We start from the raw sequence: 21,186 nt of genomic DNA on the forward strand, positions 1-21,186 counted from the left end.
AAAATGTAGCGGGTCTACAGTTAAGCGCTCGGTTTTATGCGTGAATTATGAACTCCTCTAATCGATGAGACGAGGTTCCTGTCCCAGCTGCTTATATTATGTTCTCACAGCGTCCAGTGCAGCGACTCTGTTAGTACAGGGGGTGACTGAAAAGCAGCAGCAATGCTGAGGCTCTTCCATTTTTCCCAGCCACAACTGATTAATGTGTTGCATTAGTTTAAGCCATTTTGTAAAAATATTTGTGGTTGAATAAACTTCTTTTTTACCGACTTCAAAAAAGGAGGAGGTTCTCAATTCGACCGTATATATATTTTTTTATGTTTGTTCGGGGATAACTTCGTCGTGTATGAACCGATTTTGATAATTCTTTTTTTATTTATTTATTTATTTATATGCTGCTTATGTTCGTTCAAATGTGGAATACAAATGTTAATTTTGTGTTCAGCTGCCGCCCCCACCCCGTATCGAGCTGGTGATGTCCATGCCTTACCTCCGCACTGCCTTCAAGAGACCCACAGTCCGCGTTAGACGTGAGTATACCTGGTTTTAGTTATTAACTCAGGCAACTGAGATCCATACAATACAATACAACAACAATACACGATATAATACAATACACAACAATTTCGTTTATAGTACAATACAATTACAAAACGTTAATTATAAAAAAAATGTGCTTTCCAAGGACCAAGTCATGTATTTGGTCAAAGATGCTATATTTTTCAGCTCCCCAGCACGAAAAGAGATAATCTTTCGCCGCATAAAATTGAGATGTTTCTTTATTTATTTTTAGGATAGTGCTAATACCTGTATACACCATCTATTTTTTGTTATTTTTTGTTACCTAACATTTTTTCAAACTTTTTTTGACAGGTATAACTTATAATAAAATTAGATTGTGTCTACAGGAATTAGCACCATTTTCCACCAATGTCTTATTCAACGGATTAGAAAATTCCGTCCGTCCATTTTTTGAATTATTTTACATCACTAAGTGGTAAACAAAGCTTCGATAGCAATTCAAATGTAATTGCATGCAAGTTTTCACAACAAGAATAGTTTTATACATCCGACCTAGATACATAGAATGAATAAATTGTTCTGCGCTCTGATTGTCTATTGTTTGAACATTGGAAACGTGTAAAACCTATAGTAACATATAGGTTGTTAGTAACATCGTAACAAAAAGTTTGAGGGATGATTCAGACTATAATTCTGAGATGACATCAAGTAGAATTTTCCCTCGCAAAAGTATGAACTGAAAATAATTAAAACAAAATACACATGAATTCTGTTCATGAATTTTCCGACAGGAAAATCCACTTGATATCAACTCAGAATCATGGTCTGAACCACCCCTCTCAGTATTTGTTACGCTGTCAATAACACCCATTATGTACTTGTATGGCTACTTATATGTACTTGTACGTGGTGTAAGTGACATCGTAACAAATACTGAGGGGGATGATTCAGCTCATTATTCTGAGTAATATCAAGTGGAATTTTCCATCGCAAAAGTATAGGATTCCAATTGATATTAACTCAGCAGAATCAGGGTCTGAATCATTCCCCTCAGCATTCGTTACGATGTCACTAACACACTGTATACATCAATGTGTAAAAACAATAGACTGTTATGTGGTTCGTTCAAATTAAAATTGATGTACTTTATCAATAGAAGCATTGATGTATAACGTGTTACTATGGTAAAATAAACGTATCGTCGCTTCATAGTAAAAACTATGAAACAGCCTTCTTGAAACATCACATTCGAGTGCGTGCGTTAAAAAAACATTGCAAATAGACGAACTAGTTTTAATCCAGGAAGAATTATTAGGTAATGGCATTGACAGCGACTCCTAGAACGGTGATTCCCGCTACGGTGAGTCTCTTTACGGCGAGTGGCTTGAAGTCGCGTCTTTTCCAACACAATTTTAATCACGCTACATTTCGGTATTAATGAAAAGCTGTTTTCCAAACAGTTTTCACCGTAACTGAACTCTACAAAAAAAAAACGCCCGACGTAGAGGGAAAATAAAGCGAACGCACAGTAGAGACACGCGACGCGCGTGAATTGTACAAGGAAATGACAGACGTGACGTCAAGCCACTCGCCGTAAAGAGACTCGCCGTAGCGGGATTCGCCGTTCGGGAAGTCGCCGTCAACGCCGTAATTTTTACCGGATTGACTAGGTTTTATTGAAGGAAATCACATCCGAATGTGACTTTCATAAAGGAGCTTTTCGATATAAGGCGACAGAATACAAGATACGGCTTTAATCGCTACTGAAGTCAACCTGTTTCAAGTCATCTATCATAATAAATCCCATATATGTATTTTCAATCGTTTAACTTCGACTGCATCGTGTCAATGTCTTCCGTGGTCCAATGGTTGAGGTCTTAGGGACGAATCCCTAAAAAATTGTTTTGTGATCCCTAGTTAGGACATTACAGGCTGATCACCCGGTTGTCCGAAAGTATAATGATCGGTACTTAGGACGACAGGATTAACAGTCGGTCCCGGATACTATTTACTTAAGTAAGTAAGTAGTTATTACATGAGGTATGTCGGGGCCCTTTGTCGACTCAATAGCAACCCTGACATCAGGATTGATGAGGTTGGTCATTGATCCCACAATCCCCATGAGAGAGGAACACTTGCCTTTCTTTTTATAATCCTAGTTTTGATCACGGTAAGTTCGCCCAGACTATTCTCTTCCGTTTATACAATTTAAACGGTTCTCATAAGAGAGAAAATTAAATGGAAAAAATCTGACTCGAATGGGACTTGAACCCGCACCTCTTATCAATCCGGGACGAGCGTGTTAACCATCATATCACCGGGTCGTCCTCCTCATCTCCCTAGCATTATCCCGTTTTTCACAGGGTCCGCTTACATAACCTGAAGATTTGACAGGTCCGGTTTTTTACAGTAGCGATTGCCTGTCTGACCTTCCAACCCGCGAAGGGAAAACCAGCCCAATACAAGTTAGGTCACATAGCTCCGAAAATGCATTTCTTTCATCGGGTCCTCCTCCTGTCCATGTGAAATTCTTTCAATCTATGAATAGTCATTAAGCTGACGCCGGCACTATCTATCTAGAATATTGAGTACTAATATTACTTATCCTCAGTTTGTCCTCATAAATTTGTTCTTAAAAAATAACGACAGTTTATATTTTCGAATTTCCTTCGTTATCTTTGTTTCCTCATCAATTTATCACAAAAGGCTGTCAAGAATACTTAATAACAAGAGCCTCTTATCATCTCGGGCGTTCTCGAAAAATATTTATCTAAATTTGATGGGCTGTCCAGGCCCTGATTTAGTGTAGGGGCTTAATAGGTTAGAGGACGGCCTCAGTGGTCCAGTGGTTGAGCGTTGTGCTCACGATCCGGAGGCCCCGGATTCCAATCCCGGTGAAGACATATCAGAAAAATCACTTTGTGATCCCTTCTTGATAGTTTTGTTAGGACATTACAGGCTAATCACCTGATTGTGCAAAAGTAAGATTATACGTGCTTCGGAAGGCACGTTAAGCCGTTGGTCCCGGTTACTACTTACTGATGTAAGTAAGTAGCCGTTACATGAGTCGTGTCAGAGGCCTTTGACACCAGGGTTGATGGGGTTGGTAATCCACCTCACAAACCCACATGATAGAAGAAGAAGAGCTGATTTACTGTTATTTTATGTTCTCGATATAAGACTAGTAAGTGACCTAGCCTATTTTCAACGTTTCATGCAATCGTCAATCCCTACAGAGGTGGACAATTTTTTCTCTTCTGGGAAGACAGCAGTCATTCACAAACTGCTAAGACTTATTACTTACGGCTTAAAAGCTGAAAAATCACTCGCTCATTCTAAAGAAATTGGTTTCTGAATGAATATTGATTCCTATTTCCATGAAGACATTATGGCAGGCGAGACGCGAAGTGAAAAAGTGATCGTTTCTTTAATATCGGCGGAAAGGTATAACTTCCATATCTACTTACTGCATTTTTATAGGTTACAATAATGAAGGATAATAGGATTATGGGCCTGTGCCCAGCAGTGGGACATATAGGCTGTTTGTGTTATGTTATGTAATAGAATTATGAAAGGAAAAAACTTATCACGTCCACAGCGAGCCGATACCCAATAGCCGAGAATGCGTGTCGGAAGTAAGTGTGTGATCAATTGTATTGGGCTAGATTTCCCTTAGCGAGTTGGAAGGTCAGACAGGCAGTCACTTCTGTAAAAAATCTTCAGATTAAGTTAAGACAACGCTAGAGAGATGATGATGAATATGATTCATCATCATCTCAGGCCTTTACATCTTTATCAGATGATTCAAACAGCGTTTCTGTGGCAGCTCTGAATATGATTACGTATGCGGTTTATAAGGAGAAGGTTATTAGTAGGGCTGGCATAGGCAGAACTAGTATGACGTAGATTGGCCAAATTGAACATATCCTTAGAAAAGGTTTAGAACGATCTACTCAGAGCCGGCGCGCGTGTATGAAACAATTGATGAATGTGAAGGAAGCCAGAGAAGTGTGTCAGGATCGAAACAAATGAAATTCCATAGTCTCTGCTTATTCCGGTGGGAAATAGGCGTAAATTTATGAATGTATGTATGGGGTTACACAGGTTACACTGTGCGTCGGAATGATTGACTATTTTTTTGACGTTCCGGGGGCCGTAGCCAAGTTTCAAATGATAATGAGAATCGAAAGTCTAATCTAATCTAGCCTAGATCCCACTGTTGAGCCTGATTATGACAATCGAAAGTCTAAACTAATCTAGCCTAGGCCTCCCCTTCCACTTTCCATTTAAAAACTAGAAACCGCTTTTAAAATTGGAATCGCTGATTTGGGACGTAAAGCCGCCCCGGAAATGTTTGTCGCATGAAACCTGAGTGATGGGCACGGATCGTCACGCATTGGGTGTCTCATGACGGGTACAGGCGTCGTGGTAGACCTCGAAAGAGATGGCGTGACGACTAGGACGCGTGCCGGAGGGACTGGGCGGAGTACATAGAACCGCGACAAATGGAATCGAAAGTTACAGTGATCTTCTTCTTCTTTCTATCGTGTGGGTTGTGAGGTGAATTACCAACCCCATCAACCCTGGTGTCAGGGTTATTACTGAGCCACCATAGGCTCCTGACATGACTCATTTATAACGACTACGTACTTACACAGTAAGTAGTAACCGGGACCAACGGCTTAACGTGCCTTCCGAAGCACGGATCTTCTTACTTTCGGACAATCAGGTGATCAGCCTGTAATGTCCTAACCAAACTAGGGACCACAAAGTAATTTTTGTGATATGTCCCCACTGGGAATCGAACCCAGGACCTCCGGATCGTGAGTCCAACGCTCAACCACTGGACAACAGAGGTCGTCAGTGGCTAAAAAGATATGACACCTTCGGATGAAGTGAAGCGGTCACCTTATAGGCAGTCACTTTTGGTCAGAAATATGCCTTCGAACCACGAATTTGCAACAAACTTCTGCGACATAACAGTGACGACCAAGCGGTTGAATTTCTACCTTAGCGATAAACGTAACCTAAGTAAACTGAACGTGTATTTTTATTACGTTTTGTTTTGGCAAAGTATTATTGTATTGTGTAAGTATTAATTTCTTTCATCTCAAGCCATGCATGATTTTACCTGAAACGAATTTACGAATACAATTATCTATTCAACGGTTGTCATTTGAAACGAGTGCGTAATCCTCGGTTTTGCGTCGCAGAAATTATTCTGCTATGAGTAATTCGAATCAAATACCTTTTTAATAGGAATCGTTCATGAGTTTATTTATTTAATACTTGAGGTACTTGTAATAAAAGGAAAAATGGACATAGAGCGGCCATGTTGCTTCTTCACGGGCATGTAGGATATGACAGTGGAAGGTATTTTGTGTTATATATTTTAGGTTTATCTCGTACCATTTAAGTATGTATATTTTAAGTAGGTACTAGTTTAGTTTATAGTATAATTATGTTTCATGTGATGTGATGAGGAGCTCGGTGGCGCAGCGGTAAACGCGCTCGGTCTGCGATGGTTGAAGTTAAGCAACTTTCGCAAAAGCCGGTCATAGGATGGGTGACCAAAAAAAAAGTTTTAATCGCGAGCTCCTCCGTGCTTCGGAAGGCACGTTAAGCCGTTGGTCCCGGCTGCATTAGCAGTCGTTAATGACCACCAATCCGCACTGGGCCCGCGTGGTGGTTTAAGGCCCGATCTCCCTATCCATCCATAGGGAAGGCCCGTGCCCCAGCAGTGGGGACGTTAATGGGCTGGTGATGATGATGATGATGTTTCATGTAGACCGGTTTGTGTTAATTTACCTTATTATTATATGTACGCTGTATTGCCTCGTCCCCGACTTCAATATTTAGCAAGTTATTTCACCTTAAGGCAGCTTTTTATCTGTACTGTTCCCATATTTAGTAAATTATTCCATAGTGCCACCGTCAGCGGTGACTTCCGTTCTTTCCTGTTATTTGTAGCGTCAAGCGACATATTTTACAGTCGTTTGGTCCACGTGCAAGCAAAGGCGTTCAAGCGTTCGATCAAAGCGAACTCTAAATTTAAAAAAAAATATAACTCGCTTCCTCTGCTTGTTCCAAACACATGCATATTTTTTTTACGCGACTTATCGAATGTTTACCATTTGAGTTTGCCAGGTAAATAGGGAGCACTGAATTCCGTACCTCATATACACACACGCACACACACACACAATACAGAATATTAGTGACATCGTAACAAAAACTTTGAGGGATGAAACCATGATTCTGTGTCGATATCAAGTGGAATTTTCCGTCGCAAAAGTATATATCTAAAAATAATTTAAAAAATACAAAACTTTTTCCGACAGGAAATTCCACTTGATACCGACTCAGAATCACGGTCTGAATCATCCCCCTCAGTATTCGTTACGGTGTTACTAGCACCCATACGCACTTGTATGGCTACTGTACGGTCACGAGCATTAATATGTATACACTTCGATTAACTTTTTTGACAAATTGAACTGTAATATGTTAGTGCGACAGAGTCCTAAAGTGGGTACATTATATTGCTCATGACTGTACGTCCTTGTACGGGGTGAGTGACATCGTAACAAATACTGAGATGAATGATTCATCCTGTATTACATCAAATTACACAAAATATGATCTTCTTATCGTGTGTAATACCAGCCTCATCAACACTGGTGTCAGGGTTACTATTGAGCCGCCAAAGGCCCTGACATGGCTCATGTAACGACTACTTACTTACATCAGTAAGTAGTAACCGGGACCAACGGCTTAACGTGCCTTCCGAAGCACGGATCATCTTACTTTCGGACAATCAAGTGATCAGCCTGTGATGTCCTAACCAAACTAGGGATCACAAAGTGATTTTTGTGATATGTCCCCACCGGAATTCGAACCCGGGGCCTCCGGGTTCGAATTCCGGTGGGTACATAACCATAATAAGTAGGTACATAACCATACGTCATGATGACGTTATATAAACTTGGCACTTCAGTTACTCATTTTATGTTAGGTGTACCAAGAAATAATTATATATACCGTCACGTCACTTTTAGGCAGGAATTTTAAAAACCCTCCCCAATTAATATATTGGCCAGTAACCCAACAGAATTAAGTTGACACCACACGTCAAACGGGTTACATACCAGCGAGATGCCTATTTAATTCGCCCGGGTTATTCATTCATTTTAAAATTAATCTCTTGTCCCTTTCATTTTCGGTGGATAATATTACTTATAACTTAAAATAAAATTAGGAGTGTCTGCAGGAATCGGGGCCATTATAATACTTTTGAAACTATTACGCGCGAATTTACGCAACAGATATAAGGGTAAATAGTTTAATATATTATTTTAAATTATTCAGCAAATCATATTGGGGCGTGTCGCATATAATCCTGGCATAATTTTGAGATGGCTACGACAGAACCAGGAAATCCATATTCATCGGGAATGGATTTACGTAATACAGGCACGCTTACTTGCAGGGATTAAATACGTATTTTGATGGCAATAGCTAATTTTTGATGGAAATAGGCTAGTAATCAGAAATCAGAATCATTTATTCAACGTAATTATCATGGAAAAACTTGTACAAGGTCAATATAACATTTTTGAATTTACGTCATTTCGCAAGGTGTTATGGCTGAGGAGAAGAAATGACAAGAAACTGCAACAGCAACACATCTTTTAAATCAATGAGGGTACATTACAAGTTATTTAATAACTAGAGGAACACATTAAATACCAGACATTTTTATCAGTTAGGTAATCATTAATCTTATAATAAGCATTTTTACATAAAGTAAGCTTCATGTGAGCTTTACATTTATTTTCGGACAAATTTAAAATATTATTTTATTGTAAAAACGTATACACAACCCCAAAATAAGATGAGTTTAATTTATTTAATCTAGAATTTTGAACAACAATTTTATTTTTATTCCTTGTATTGTAAGTATGCCTTTCACAGTTTCTCGGAAGGAGAAATACATTTTTACGTACATACATAATGTTTTCATAGTTTCCAACTAGTCAAATCAGTTACTTTTTACTAAACGTCAAAACACTAAATTAAGTACTATGAAATTCTCATGAAAAAGCACAGTGTGACGTCATAGACCAAACGCGATAAAATGTCAAGACGTATTATTACGTTTTTCTTGATTAAAATTCATAAATAAGTTAAATAGAAAAGAGAAAATGTTTTTCGATAGTTTTAGATCTGTCTTTATTTAATAATCAGAATTTCATAATTTATCTTGTACCTAGCACACGACCCAATTGGAAAATTCTGATACACGATAAATGTAATAATTGATGAATATGAAACGTTCAATTCTTCAGATCAGATAAGCGGACCCTGTGAAAAAACGGGATGACGCTAGGGAGATAAATATAATATTATGAACATGGAAATTAGCATTCGTTTGTATTCCTGACGTGACTTTAAATAAATCGTTTTTTTTTTATAAAAATATAGTTTTGCGTTTGACCACATTCGCACCTGATGGTAAGTGACGATGTGGTCTAGGGTAGATCACGCTTACCTAGCAAATGCCTATTCACTCTAGCCTTGAAGGCTCAAAAATAAATCGTTAATTTCATAATCGAGTGCATATAATAACAACATACATACTCACGACTAAAACACATGATAACGGGTTCTTACCGCGTTTAAAATGGGGATATGAGACTCCCGATATTATGGATCCGTAGAAAATTGTGGTTCTACCTACTCCACTCCAATCTCATCAGTCGTCCCGTGATCATGGCACTTGCAACAGTGTCGAAATATCGGGAGTCTCATATCCCCATTTTAAACGCAGTAAGAACCCGTTATTATGTGCTTTAATTATGATAATAACCGCGTAAACTTAAAACAATGTACTCACGACTATATACCAATTGGGGTAGTCAGAAGTATATCCATGGCAAGATGAATCGGGTGCCACTAGAATAATACCAATTCACTTTAATGGCGAATGACACGGAATAGGAGCTGTATGACGACAGTAGTATAGTCAGTATTATATCGTAGCATAGATCCGTATTATATCGGTGCGTGATGAGAATTACGTCGTTCGTATCAGACTAATCAAATAACCGGGGTAGGGTTACCGCTTACCGTTTATTCCGACGGTAATCTGCGAAAATGTCGAGAGTTGGAAACATTTTTGCATAAAAGATTAAGGGACTGTCTATAAGCAAGGCCTGTGATTAAGGTATGCTGTGTTTAAGATTGAACAGCCTAGGTTTGTAGAGCGTTAGGCTCACGATCTGGAGGTCCGGGATCGATTCCCAAAAGGGACATTGTCGAAATCATTTTGTGAGACTCTCCTTTGTTTCGCTATAACAATAAATCACCAATTCAATCAGCTGAAATTGCATTAGTTGATTGGCCGGAAAAGTGAGATGATTTCATGCTTTGGAAGGCTAAGCTAATAATCGCTACACCCTAAACAAAAAAACTAAAACATTACTAGCGGACCCCGAACTAGGGAAACCCCTTTATCGCGGAGAAATGATAAATGATTATTTTAAATTAGAATCAGAATCATTTATTCAACGTAATTATTATGGATAAACTTGTTGAAGGCCCATGTAACATTTTTGAATTTACGTCATTTCGCAAGGTGTTATGGCTGAGGAGAAGAAATGACAAGAAACTGCAACAGCAACACATCTTTTAAAAACCAATGGGGGTATACATTACAAGTTATTTAATAACTAGAGGAACACATCCAATACCAGACATTTTTATCATTTAGGTAGTCATTAATCTTTTAATGAGCTTTTTTATATAAAGTAAGCTTCACGTGAGCTTTAAATTTATTTTCTGACAAATTTATAATATTATGGTATTTTATTGTAAAAACGTATACATAACCCCAAAAAAGATGAATTTAATTTACTTAATCTAGAATTTTTAATAGCAATTTTATATTTATTCTTTGTATTGTAAGTATCCCTTTCACAGTTTCTCGGAAGGAGAGATACATTCTTACGTACATATATAATGTTTTCATAAATATATTGACTTGCGATCGTCAGTATATTTATTTCTTTAAACAGTTCCTTTAAAGAGTCCCGACAACTGCTCTTTTTTGAATGATGAAAATATCAAACAATGTCCGCTTCACCTCAAGGTAGGTCTAAGAAGAGGTCACTTCTGATAATCTAAGTTCACCTATTTGCACAGTAACAGCAATTCATCGGAAGCCGGTTTGACCGCAGATCCTAAGCCGCCTATATATATAAACGGCTTATCTAAATCTATGAAGGACGTAGCTGACTGTCTCTGAAGATACAATTAAGGTTTAACTGACCGGAATATTTCGCATCTCAGCAGCCTCAAGACCGTTAGGTTGGGTAAAATAGGTGGGATTATCTAGTGGACTAGAATAGGTTCTTTTTTTTTTGACTCTTAGAATAGGTTTCCACATTCTCGAGAAACGCATTTCAGAGGGTATGTAACCTAACCTGTATGGGACTGGATTCTCTTTCGCCTGTGAAGCTCTGATGCAAATCAGTGATAGCGGGGTCTTTTTTTGTCAGTTATTGTAGATTTACCGCAGATGGCATTAACTACTTGGCCGGACAAATGGGGAGCGCTGAAGGCTGTCACCCGGTGCAACGTTTAAGACAACAGGCCTGAGGGTGCCCTGTTGGGCGCGAACCTCGGCTCAGGGCGTCGTCTGAGAGGAAGAATATTTGAAAGGATTAATCGACCCTAGTGGGTCGATAGCGATAAGCGCTGAATGAGGGAAATCCTCGACCACGTCGGCGGGGACGGTATCGGGGTTCTGAAGTGTTTGGTGTCGCGAGCTGATTGATCGCCTCTATGTATAGAGTAATCGGGTCGTCGGGATCGTATATTACGTCCTTCGGACGCCAATACTTTTCAGTACCGTCCCTAAGCAGGATGTATTGGGAAGAATAGGTTCCTATCTCGGTGACTTCACACATAAGTGTAGAATATCTTCTTCTTCTAATCCTTTTATCTCCTGCTGGGGTGTAGGGCTCGAATAACAGAGAGAGATTTTAATTCCTGGTCAACCGAGCGTCGCCAGGTCTCTTTAGACCGCCCCTTTTGCGTTTTCCACGCGCACACCAGATCAGAGCTCCAGAATGAACTAGTTCAACCATATTCTTCTACCGTGCGGGTTGTGAGGTGGATTACCAACCTCATCAACCCTGGTGTCATGGTTACTATTGAGCCGTCACAGGCCCCTGACGTGACTCATGTAACGACTACGTACGTATCAGTAAGTAATAACCGGGACCAACACCTTAACGTGCCTTCCGAAGCACGGATCATCTTACGTTTTTGACAATCAGAATTCGAACCCGTAACGCTACGATATAAGCACGCGTTCTTCGAACAGGACTATCACGAATTCACGAAACAATTAATATTACTCGTTCAACGTCTAACTTTTTTCTTTTCATCCCTTTAGGGAGTGATTTCTGGGAAGAAAATTATTAAGTACTTACGTATGTTTTTCCCTGGGTCTCAAGCTATTTCCATACCAAATTTCATGTAAATCGGTTTAACGGTTCAAACATTACAATAGATGGACAAGTAGAGTTTCTTGGGTATTTAAATATAATAATAATAATAAACTTTATTTACTTAAAACAGGGTTCAGACATAATTTCTTAGTATAAGTAACGCATTATAAACTTAGTCTAGTGTTCACTAGTATCTGAACTAGGCCGAGCCTGTATCTCAGATACTAGTCCCTTCCTTGTGTACAATATAAATACAATGCGTAACAAACAGAGTGAGTATAAAGCGCTGTATATGGACCAGGAAAACAATAAGTAAGCATCACAAACGTAGAGCATAGAGCAACAGGGACCTCCTTGGATCATCACAAACAATCATCAGACCATTCTTATTTTACTGTCACAAACAAATTTTCAACCTTGTCATAGTTCTGTTGTTTTAGCCAAACTGTCAGTATTTGCTTACACGTGTAATAATTTTGCGGGTAAAATATTCAACATCACTAATTTAAGAGCCACGCTCTTGTCGGTGTAGCATTCTCCATGCTAGTTTTTAGGGAAAAATAGGGCAGTGGTTTCCCTCTTGCCTTCCGCCCCGCAGTACTCTGTCTGACGGGAGTGGGATAGCGCCCAGAGAAGTCTATTTCAAAGCCGTACTAGGACCTCTGTCAGGTTCCAGGTTACAGTCGCTGTGACGCGCCTCTTTCGTCCTGCATTGCCGTATCGATGGCTCCCATGGCTAATGGCTCACTCCGGCCTACTGAAGTTAGAGGCGCCCACCCCCGCGGCAAGGTCGCGCCGAACAGGAATTGCCCCAGTGGAGGGGACTCTGTCCCCCCTGGGGCCGGGTTAATTGTCTTGGCTTCATAAAACCAAAACCGAAATTTAAATATTAACAAGGATTTAATGTTTTTGGGGAAAAAGAAATTGGTAGAAGGTTAAATTGTTAACGAATTTTTGCGTGACATCGGCTTACTTTGATTTATAGAACATAGTTGAAATTTCTTCGTGCTGGGGCTTCGTATTTATTACTCCGCTACTTCATTACGACCCCTATTACTCCTAGGGGAGCAACAACCATCGTACCCAGATATTTATAGATGAAACTTTATTATTTTCGCATTGCGCAAAAGGGAAATCTTATTGAATAACTCTAAAAATTTGTAAAAAAAAGGTAAGTAAACTTATTTCTTATATATTTTTAATATCTATTGTTTCATACAAAAAAAAAATTCGTTTTTTAGTACGTACTTATATGTCTGAGAAAAAAAGCAACTCATTAAACTCACCACCTTATTACAAAACGAATAATAAAGATAATACCAGGTATAAACGGCGCTGGTTTTAGTCTTTATTTTGTAGTAAAGCGGATTACGTCTTTTCCTACGTTACATGTTTTGTACTTTTCAATGGTTCGCGCCCAACTGGGCACCCTCAGGCCTGTAGTCTTAAACGTTGTACTGGGTGAGAGCCTTCAGCGCTCCCCATTTCTACGGCCAAGTAGTCAAATCCATCTGCGGCAAATCTACAATAAGTGACAAAAAAAACCACGCTATCACTGATTTGCATCAGAGCTTCACAGGCTAAAGAGAATCCAGTCCCATTCAGGTTAGGTTACCTCCGAAATGCATTTCTCGGGAATGTGAAAACCTACATTCCCATTAACGTAACAATCGGTTGTTGGCAACATTAATACGTGGAAATCTATATGTACTTATGTGAAAATATCCTACACCTATTGTTAACATAATATCATGTATAATTGTTTATTATAAACACTGAAAATGAAAAAAAAATAAATGAAAAATGCTTTATTTACCAAAATAATTAACACATAGCGGTTGAAGTTTCTTTTAAGTTATTAAAATACTTGTGATCGAAACTTCGCCCCTCCACTGACAATGTTACATTAGTGTTTTGTTTATACGAGTATAGCCATAAAAATTTGAATGTTACATACTTGTTATACAAAGAAAAGTAAAAACGAAAATTTAAAGTTAGAAAGTACATACGTGTGTGTCTATGTGTGGTACTATGTTTTGCTATGGCAATATTACGGGACTAAGTAGTATGTTAAATTAATGACAGGCTTAAAAGGCTACTAAGCCAGAGCCGTTAAACCCTTTCCCAAAAAAAAAATACGCCACGGACTTTGCCGACGAGGCATGTTTTCTTATCTTGTTAACTTATGTAAATAATTTCCTAATTTAAATTCAGTACAGTCCATTTTAACAACATCTCGAAGAGTTTTATTTACCGGAGTCTTCATCGCCTCCAACATCGGTTACATATTACAACATCGAAACTTAAAATACCTATGCTTAAATTGACGATGCTCAAAACGTCGTAACTCAAAATATCGTATAGATTATCAATATTATCATTTATGATCCAAACATTAATTCGAAAACAAATTCGAAAATCATGCCACCTCCCATATCCAAAACCGCCACCTAACCGAGAGTCTCACTCTAAATTCGCCGCGTAACACCCCTTGCTCTCAAAGGGGAGAGTTCGCCAACTTGTAATGGGTAATCCTTGTCGCCCCTACCATCCTAACAACGCCTTATTATACCTAACAATAACACGTACTAATTGACACATATATGTACGAAAGTACTTCTCTAAGGTCGATTATAAAGTTAGTGATTATTTAGAAGTTAAGAATGCGTGGGATTAACTATCTCAGAACTGATATTAGACAGCTAAATTACTCACTTGTATAACAATAATTTATGTTCATTTTTTTAAAGAACGTCTAGGGCTCTATGCCGAGGTTTTTCTTGCAGCTTCTTTTCCCCGGCTATACAGGTTGTGAGAAGCTGCAGTAGTTTTAGGCGGATGAGACGTTCGTTATGTAAAAATTGACGATTCAAAGTGTAACTATGTTACCTACTGAATAAAGATGTTTTTGAATTCGACTGTGGAGTGAAATATAACGCAGGTTAGTCAAATTCGACATACGAAAATTATGCACCGCAACCAAAAAACAAACCGCATAATGACATGTTTTTTTCACTTTCTATGTCTAGAAATACATAGAAAGTGAAAAAACAATGTAATCTTACGTTGACGTCATCTAAATTGGATAAATGGGTAAAAAGTTGTGATAGAAAAGCGACGGCCTTTTCTTGAAATTGCATTTTGACGCTAACGTAATTTTGCACAAAAACAACAAAGACAAAAATAAAAATAGGTACAAAAGGTTGATTATCTCTAAAAGAGATCTCTTCCAGCCAACCCCGCATGGTGTGGGGTGTCAATAAAAGTGGGAAGGCAGAAAGTGTACAAATAATTAATAATAATAAAAAACTACTTAATTTAATTAACTTTAATAAATGTTTTCAATGGTGAAAAAAGGAGGGTTATTAACGGGGTTGATACGTGATTGAATGATAATTATCATCCGCGGCCGAAGAAACATCGTGAAAAACAAAATATTTTATCACCCGCACGCCTATTTTTCCCACCGGTTCCAAATTCCATTCCACACTTATCTTTCCAGATTCAGTAATCGTTTCATACAAGCACGCCATACGAGTAGATCGTACTCAATGTACGTCCATCTAGGTCTTCATCTGCCACCTTCGTTTAGGCTATTCTCACACTGCCCCGCATCATGCTGCATGTTGCGTGTCGACGCACCTACGCGCGTACCTGCGGGAGTGCAGACCTGTTTCATCGTGCGGGTTTTTTACGCACTCACGCGCATAGGGGCGTTTTGTAGATTAACGCATGGCGGCTCTCATTTCATTCAAAGCCGTTTAAAATCACGCGCGGCACTGCGGGATTCGGTGTGCCATACCTTGCGTCTCGCCCCGCACCTACGCGCGGGGGTGCATGTTTCTCCGCTTGTATGCGCGTGATCCGCATGAACGCGCGTGGATGCATTTTCTATACAATCAACGGAAGAACACGCATCCACGCGCTACGCTGCATCAAGCGGGGCAGTCTGAGAATCGCCTTAAAACAAGTTTACTAAATATTATTTTCTTCAGTATCACATAAAGGTTGACCTATCGTAAATTGAGTTTATTTGCAAAAAAACGAACTACACTATTAGGGAGAGAGGCGTTTTTACCCAGACTTCCGGTGCGTGGGCAGAAATCACCCAAAACCCGGATTTTTTGTAAAACAGTTACAATTTCCGGTTAATAAAATTATGGCGGGTCGACGTCAGAGCCGGTTTTTATCCTGGAAAACGTCGACCTGTTATCTTTAACATTATTACACTGTTTGAGGAAAACTCTGAATGTTGTTTTTTTGATTCTCTGCTGAACTGAGAGCGACTAAAAATCACAATCGTTAGTGCGAGTTATCTAACTAGATTCATTAGTTCGGTCGTCGAACTAGTGAGATTCTTCTGTCTCAAAAGGTCTACTGCATTTACGTGAATAACTCCTCCGTGGTCCAGTGGTTGAGCATTGGGCTAACCCCGGATTCGAATCCCGGTGGGTACATATCACAAAAATCACTTTGTGATCCCCAGTTTGGTTAGGACATTACAGGCTGATTGTGCGAAAGTAAGAAGATCCGTGCTTCGGAAGGCACGTTAAGCCGTTGGTCCCGGTAACTACTTACTGATGTAAGTATGTAGTCGTTACATGAGCCCTGACACCAGAGTTGATGAGGTTGGTATTCCACCTCACAACCCACACGATAGAAGAAGACTGCTTTGACCATGGAATGTTCTGTATACAACTGACGACGTATGTCTATGTAAAATTTTGCTAAACAACATTTATAACATAGCAACACGCTTGCGTATGCGCACGAATTAAGGTGTAGATAATTGAGACACAGACTCCGGGAGACACGATACGTTTATTCAAGAGAACGTAGTGTAAAGAACATCTTAGAGCTAGTTACTTATGTTTATATACTGACCTAATGCAATAATAAACTGCATACATCTAAAATCTTAAACTAGGTTATTGCAACAACATACAATTTCTTAATCTAGTTCTTACATGTAAAGTTGACATCAGCATTGTTATGGAATGCTGATGATGCGGAAGTGGATTCCTTAACTCACGCAGGTGTATAGTACAGATATCCACTCCTCGCCATATAAGATTATGTCCCAAAAACAATAAAAAAAACAAATGAAGTTTGTGCCTCACCCACCAGGGTCCACATAATACCAGCGTCGTGGTTCACGCCGCGACTTGTGCTGAGTGAGGCAAACGCCCAGTCCAGCGTAAGGAAAACCTCAGTTTTTCCATCTCCTTTTTCCCGTCACCTACCTTCTAAACACTATCTTTTCTCTCTGTCCTCAGCAGCGACGTCCTCAGAGATGTACTCTCGGAGCAGCAGGAACGCTGTGGGCGCTCTGGACGGGCGTGGGCTGGTCGCCGTCATCAAGAGACAGGTGATGATGTTATACCTAAAGGGTGCTAGTGACGCCCGTACCAAAAACTTCAAGGGATGATTCAGACCATGATTCTGTTGATGGAATTTTGCTGTCGGAAAATTCATGAACATTTTTGTGTTTCTAATGACTTTAAAAAAAAAAGAAAAAAAGAAAAGGAAAACATGAAACAGTAGGACTAGGGCCCTGTGCTGGGAGGTTTTCTGGCCACGTCTTTCCCTCAGCGTTACAGATTCCGATGTGGTAGTAGTATTACAGCTAGTTATATAATATGTAATTTAATTTTTTGACGTACAAAAAGCGCTAACTTTGTAAGCCAATTTTGAAAAATAAATATTTTTGAATTTTGAATTTATTTTTTTATATTATTTTTGGGGAAAGTACCCTGGAAGTCCCTCATTGTTTTCAGTCCCATATTGTGTTTTGAGCCGCGTAGGACCTAAAAAAAATAAAATGACAAATTATTAAAAAACCATTTATGTAAATCGAATACAGGAACACAATGGGCTTCTTGACGACCTAGTCAAATGAGATACTCGTACTCTTTACGAAACGTCAAAACGGAAGTCGGAATACTATCCTGTGACGTCATCAATAAAAGCGGTCAAACGTCGTACTCATTGTTACTTAATTCAGAAATGAAATTCTAAAATAAGTCGAAAAGTAAAATGAGATTGATTTTTGATCTTAGACTGGCTTCTATTTCTAGATTAGCAATTTTCAATTTATCTATGTCACAGTCAGACCCTATTATGGTTCACAATTTAGAGAAACATGAGAAACATCGTTCAAAACTACAATCACGGATATATCGGAAAACCCCCCCCCCCCCCCAACTACGGTACATACCTACCGACATACCTTAGCTTTTTCCACTTCAAAATCTCCATACGTGCTGGTTTAAAGTACTGTTGACCTGGCGTTTCTTTAAAGTCTAGATCAACTTTCACCTCCTGGCTCTACCACTTACATCTGCTCGTGTTATATCATGTATATCATTGCAGGTGCCTCTAGCGGGTCAGCTAGACCACCAGCTGGCTTGGGGGCAAGGCTGGGGGTGGGTTACCCTACCTAATGGGGTCTGGAGTGGACGTGAGTATTACTTTCATCTTAACATTTACTCGTATTTATAGCATTTAAATACATTTTAAATTACTTTACTTTTTTTCTTTTTTTTACTTTCCCTTTTTTATTTTTTTCTTTTACTTTTTTTATTACTTTTATTGGAAATATCAGTCCCGCGAGATCCCGAATCCGCGGGATCTCGTCTAGTTCATAAATAAAATGAGTGGAAAGAGTGGAATTCTCTGCCGTCTTCTGTATTTCCGAATGCATATAACCCGGGTGCTTTCAAGGCCAGAATGAACAGGCACCTTCTCGGTGAACTCGCTCCATCTTAGGCCTCGCCAATGCCTTCGGGCAAGTCTGAGGCCAAGAGCAAACCCATCAACGGTAATAAATAATGTAAAGTTAGGATGGCTGAAAACGATGAAAACTGCTTGTTTGTGATAATGACGTCAATTGAAACAAAATATTTTTTTAAAGAAAACAAAAACGTTACTAACTACATAATTAAGTTTTCTTTGAAAATCAGCATAAGCAAAACAAAAAGTATAACTCAAGGAGAGTCGCCCAATCCCGTCTATATCGAATGGGATCTCGTCATATTATGTTTTGGTATTGATCCCAAAAAAATTTACGAGATCTCGCGAAATCGGAATTGTATTCCCTACTATCAAATCAACCAAAATCTCTTCTCCAACCTTCTTCTTCTTTGCGAGTCGATGGCGATCGATATTAAATTCCAATGTTCTCCAATGTTCCAGGACTCACCTGGTCCCAAGAAGGAGAAGACTTCGCACTCCACGCCATGCCGATCATGCATCACTCCAACGTCTCTCAAGCCTGCTCCATGCTCGATGGTGTCACAGCCTACGAAGCTTCGGCCTACGAACAGGCCCTTGCCGAATACGATGATAACGCAGCCGCAGCTACTTCTGACGATTGGGACTTCGGCGTCGACTGTGGAGACTTCATGATGTAAAGGGCGATGTGGAGGGGTAGTGATATTCTGGGTTTCCAGACAGATTCTGAGCGCCTGGCCATGTTCTATGTCTATGTCTTCCCTCGCTAACGTATAACCCAGTGGAATTAAGTGAACACTATGTCATGCACGATGTATGTTTACTTGCGTAACGTCTCCATTGACGAGAGTCACCTATTTATTTGTTTACTTTTCGGAACACCAACAGCTACATTAGGAATAGACATAGTAATGTCAGATCTTCTGCCAAAGACGTACCAGGTAAAATGTAATCTTGGGTACTAACGATGAATTAAGAAATTATTTCTTTTTGCATGGTATCTGCAAAATGCTCTTTCCTGGATAGATAATCGAGTACTGTATAAATAAAATAAGAAAGAGTATCTTTGTGATTCTGCCAAATATGCACATAGGGCAGCTTTAAAGACTTTTAAGATCGACGGGAAGAAAATGGGTGATGAAGAAATATATACCTTATTCGTTGCAGATACCTACTCTCACACTTTGACGACACTAAATACAAATATTTTTTAGTCGGCGATATCACTACCCCTGTAATAATTATGAATATTATTTATAATATTTTTTTAACGTAAACGAGCACAAAATAATTATAAAATATATATAAAAAAATAAAATATTATTATATATTTGAGGAATTTCGGTGTATACTTTTTAGAAAAATCGTATTATTTATTGCTCAATTATTGCAAAGCTGACGTGCTGGTCACTGATACTGAATTGTGCCAATTAAAGGATTATATACGAGATATATTTTATGGAATGTTCTATGAAACACAAAGCATCTTATGAATTTTTTATATGAAACGAACAATGGAGTCATTTGTACCTTTGACCTTGTAAGTGACAAGGCACCCCATAGTTGCATGTTCTCTAGCTCTATCTGAATGTTTGTCATAGATATATGTAGCTTTGGAGTCTTAGATTTTCAAATTATACCTATGGCCTATGGATACATTAGATTTTAATAACGGAACAGTACTGGTTTTTTCATGATACATTCTCTATCAATTCCTTCTTTATACTAATCGTCTTAGCAATAAAAAAAACTAATAATTCGATTGGCTGGCAAATATCGAAGACAAGGTTTCGACTTAATCGGATATTAAAAACTGAAAACAAAGGATTAAGCCGTTTTTGGATGTGAATTTCGAAGACTAAGTTGACGGCTGTATGGTCCTCAAATCTTTGCCTGCCTTAGAACTACTTAGAAACATTCACCACTTGTTAACTTTTTATTGCCAATGCGATATAAGTAGGGTGGTTACGTAATATTAATACAATTTCGCAAACACCATCTTAGCAGAATGAAATAAGTTGACAAAACCAGTACTCACAAAACGCGATATATAGGTCTGTTATTCAAATTCAAAAAGGTCAATATCCTATAAAACTTAGCATAAGTTGAAACCCTTATCACCAAAGAGGGAATATGATATACTTTGGTATATTTAGATCTCCCTTTAACTATAGTTTCATTTAGAGTCCCATTTACAAAATATTTTATATCTGAAAAGAGGAATAGTTTAGTATAATGTTTTGTAAGGATACATCAATCTTTTGGAATATTTTACGTAACTGACTCAGGGTATAGGTTCTGGTAATGCTACCGAATGAACTCGTTTAAATGTTTGAATGAGGTTATCCACTTTGGTCCCGGTAGCGTATTTCGAAATGCTAGTTCAATACGTCCCCACTGCCGAGACGAACTAGAG

The 21,186-nt window shown here is 38.8% G+C and overlaps 1 protein-coding gene across 2 annotated transcripts in view; it reads left to right on the forward strand.

The window, feature by feature from the left end:
• Positions 1-21,186, forward strand: part of LOC126374987 (uncharacterized) — a 90,353-nt gene extending 69,167 nt beyond the window's left edge. For both annotated transcript variants that reach the window (XM_050021803.1, XM_050021804.1), the window contains exons 6-9: positions 446-530; positions 17,315-17,406; positions 18,411-18,498; positions 19,233-21,186. In XM_050021803.1, the coding sequence (XP_049877760.1) occupies positions 446-530; positions 17,315-17,406; positions 18,411-18,498; positions 19,233-19,450 (483 nt within the window). In that variant the 3' untranslated portion in view covers positions 19,451-21,186. The remainder of the gene's footprint in view (positions 1-445; positions 531-17,314; positions 17,407-18,410; positions 18,499-19,232) is intronic.

Source organism: Pectinophora gossypiella, chromosome 18 (genome assembly GCF_024362695.1).
Source record: "Pectinophora gossypiella chromosome 18, ilPecGoss1.1, whole genome shotgun sequence".
Taxonomy (NCBI): domain Eukaryota; kingdom Metazoa; phylum Arthropoda; class Insecta; order Lepidoptera; family Gelechiidae; genus Pectinophora; species Pectinophora gossypiella.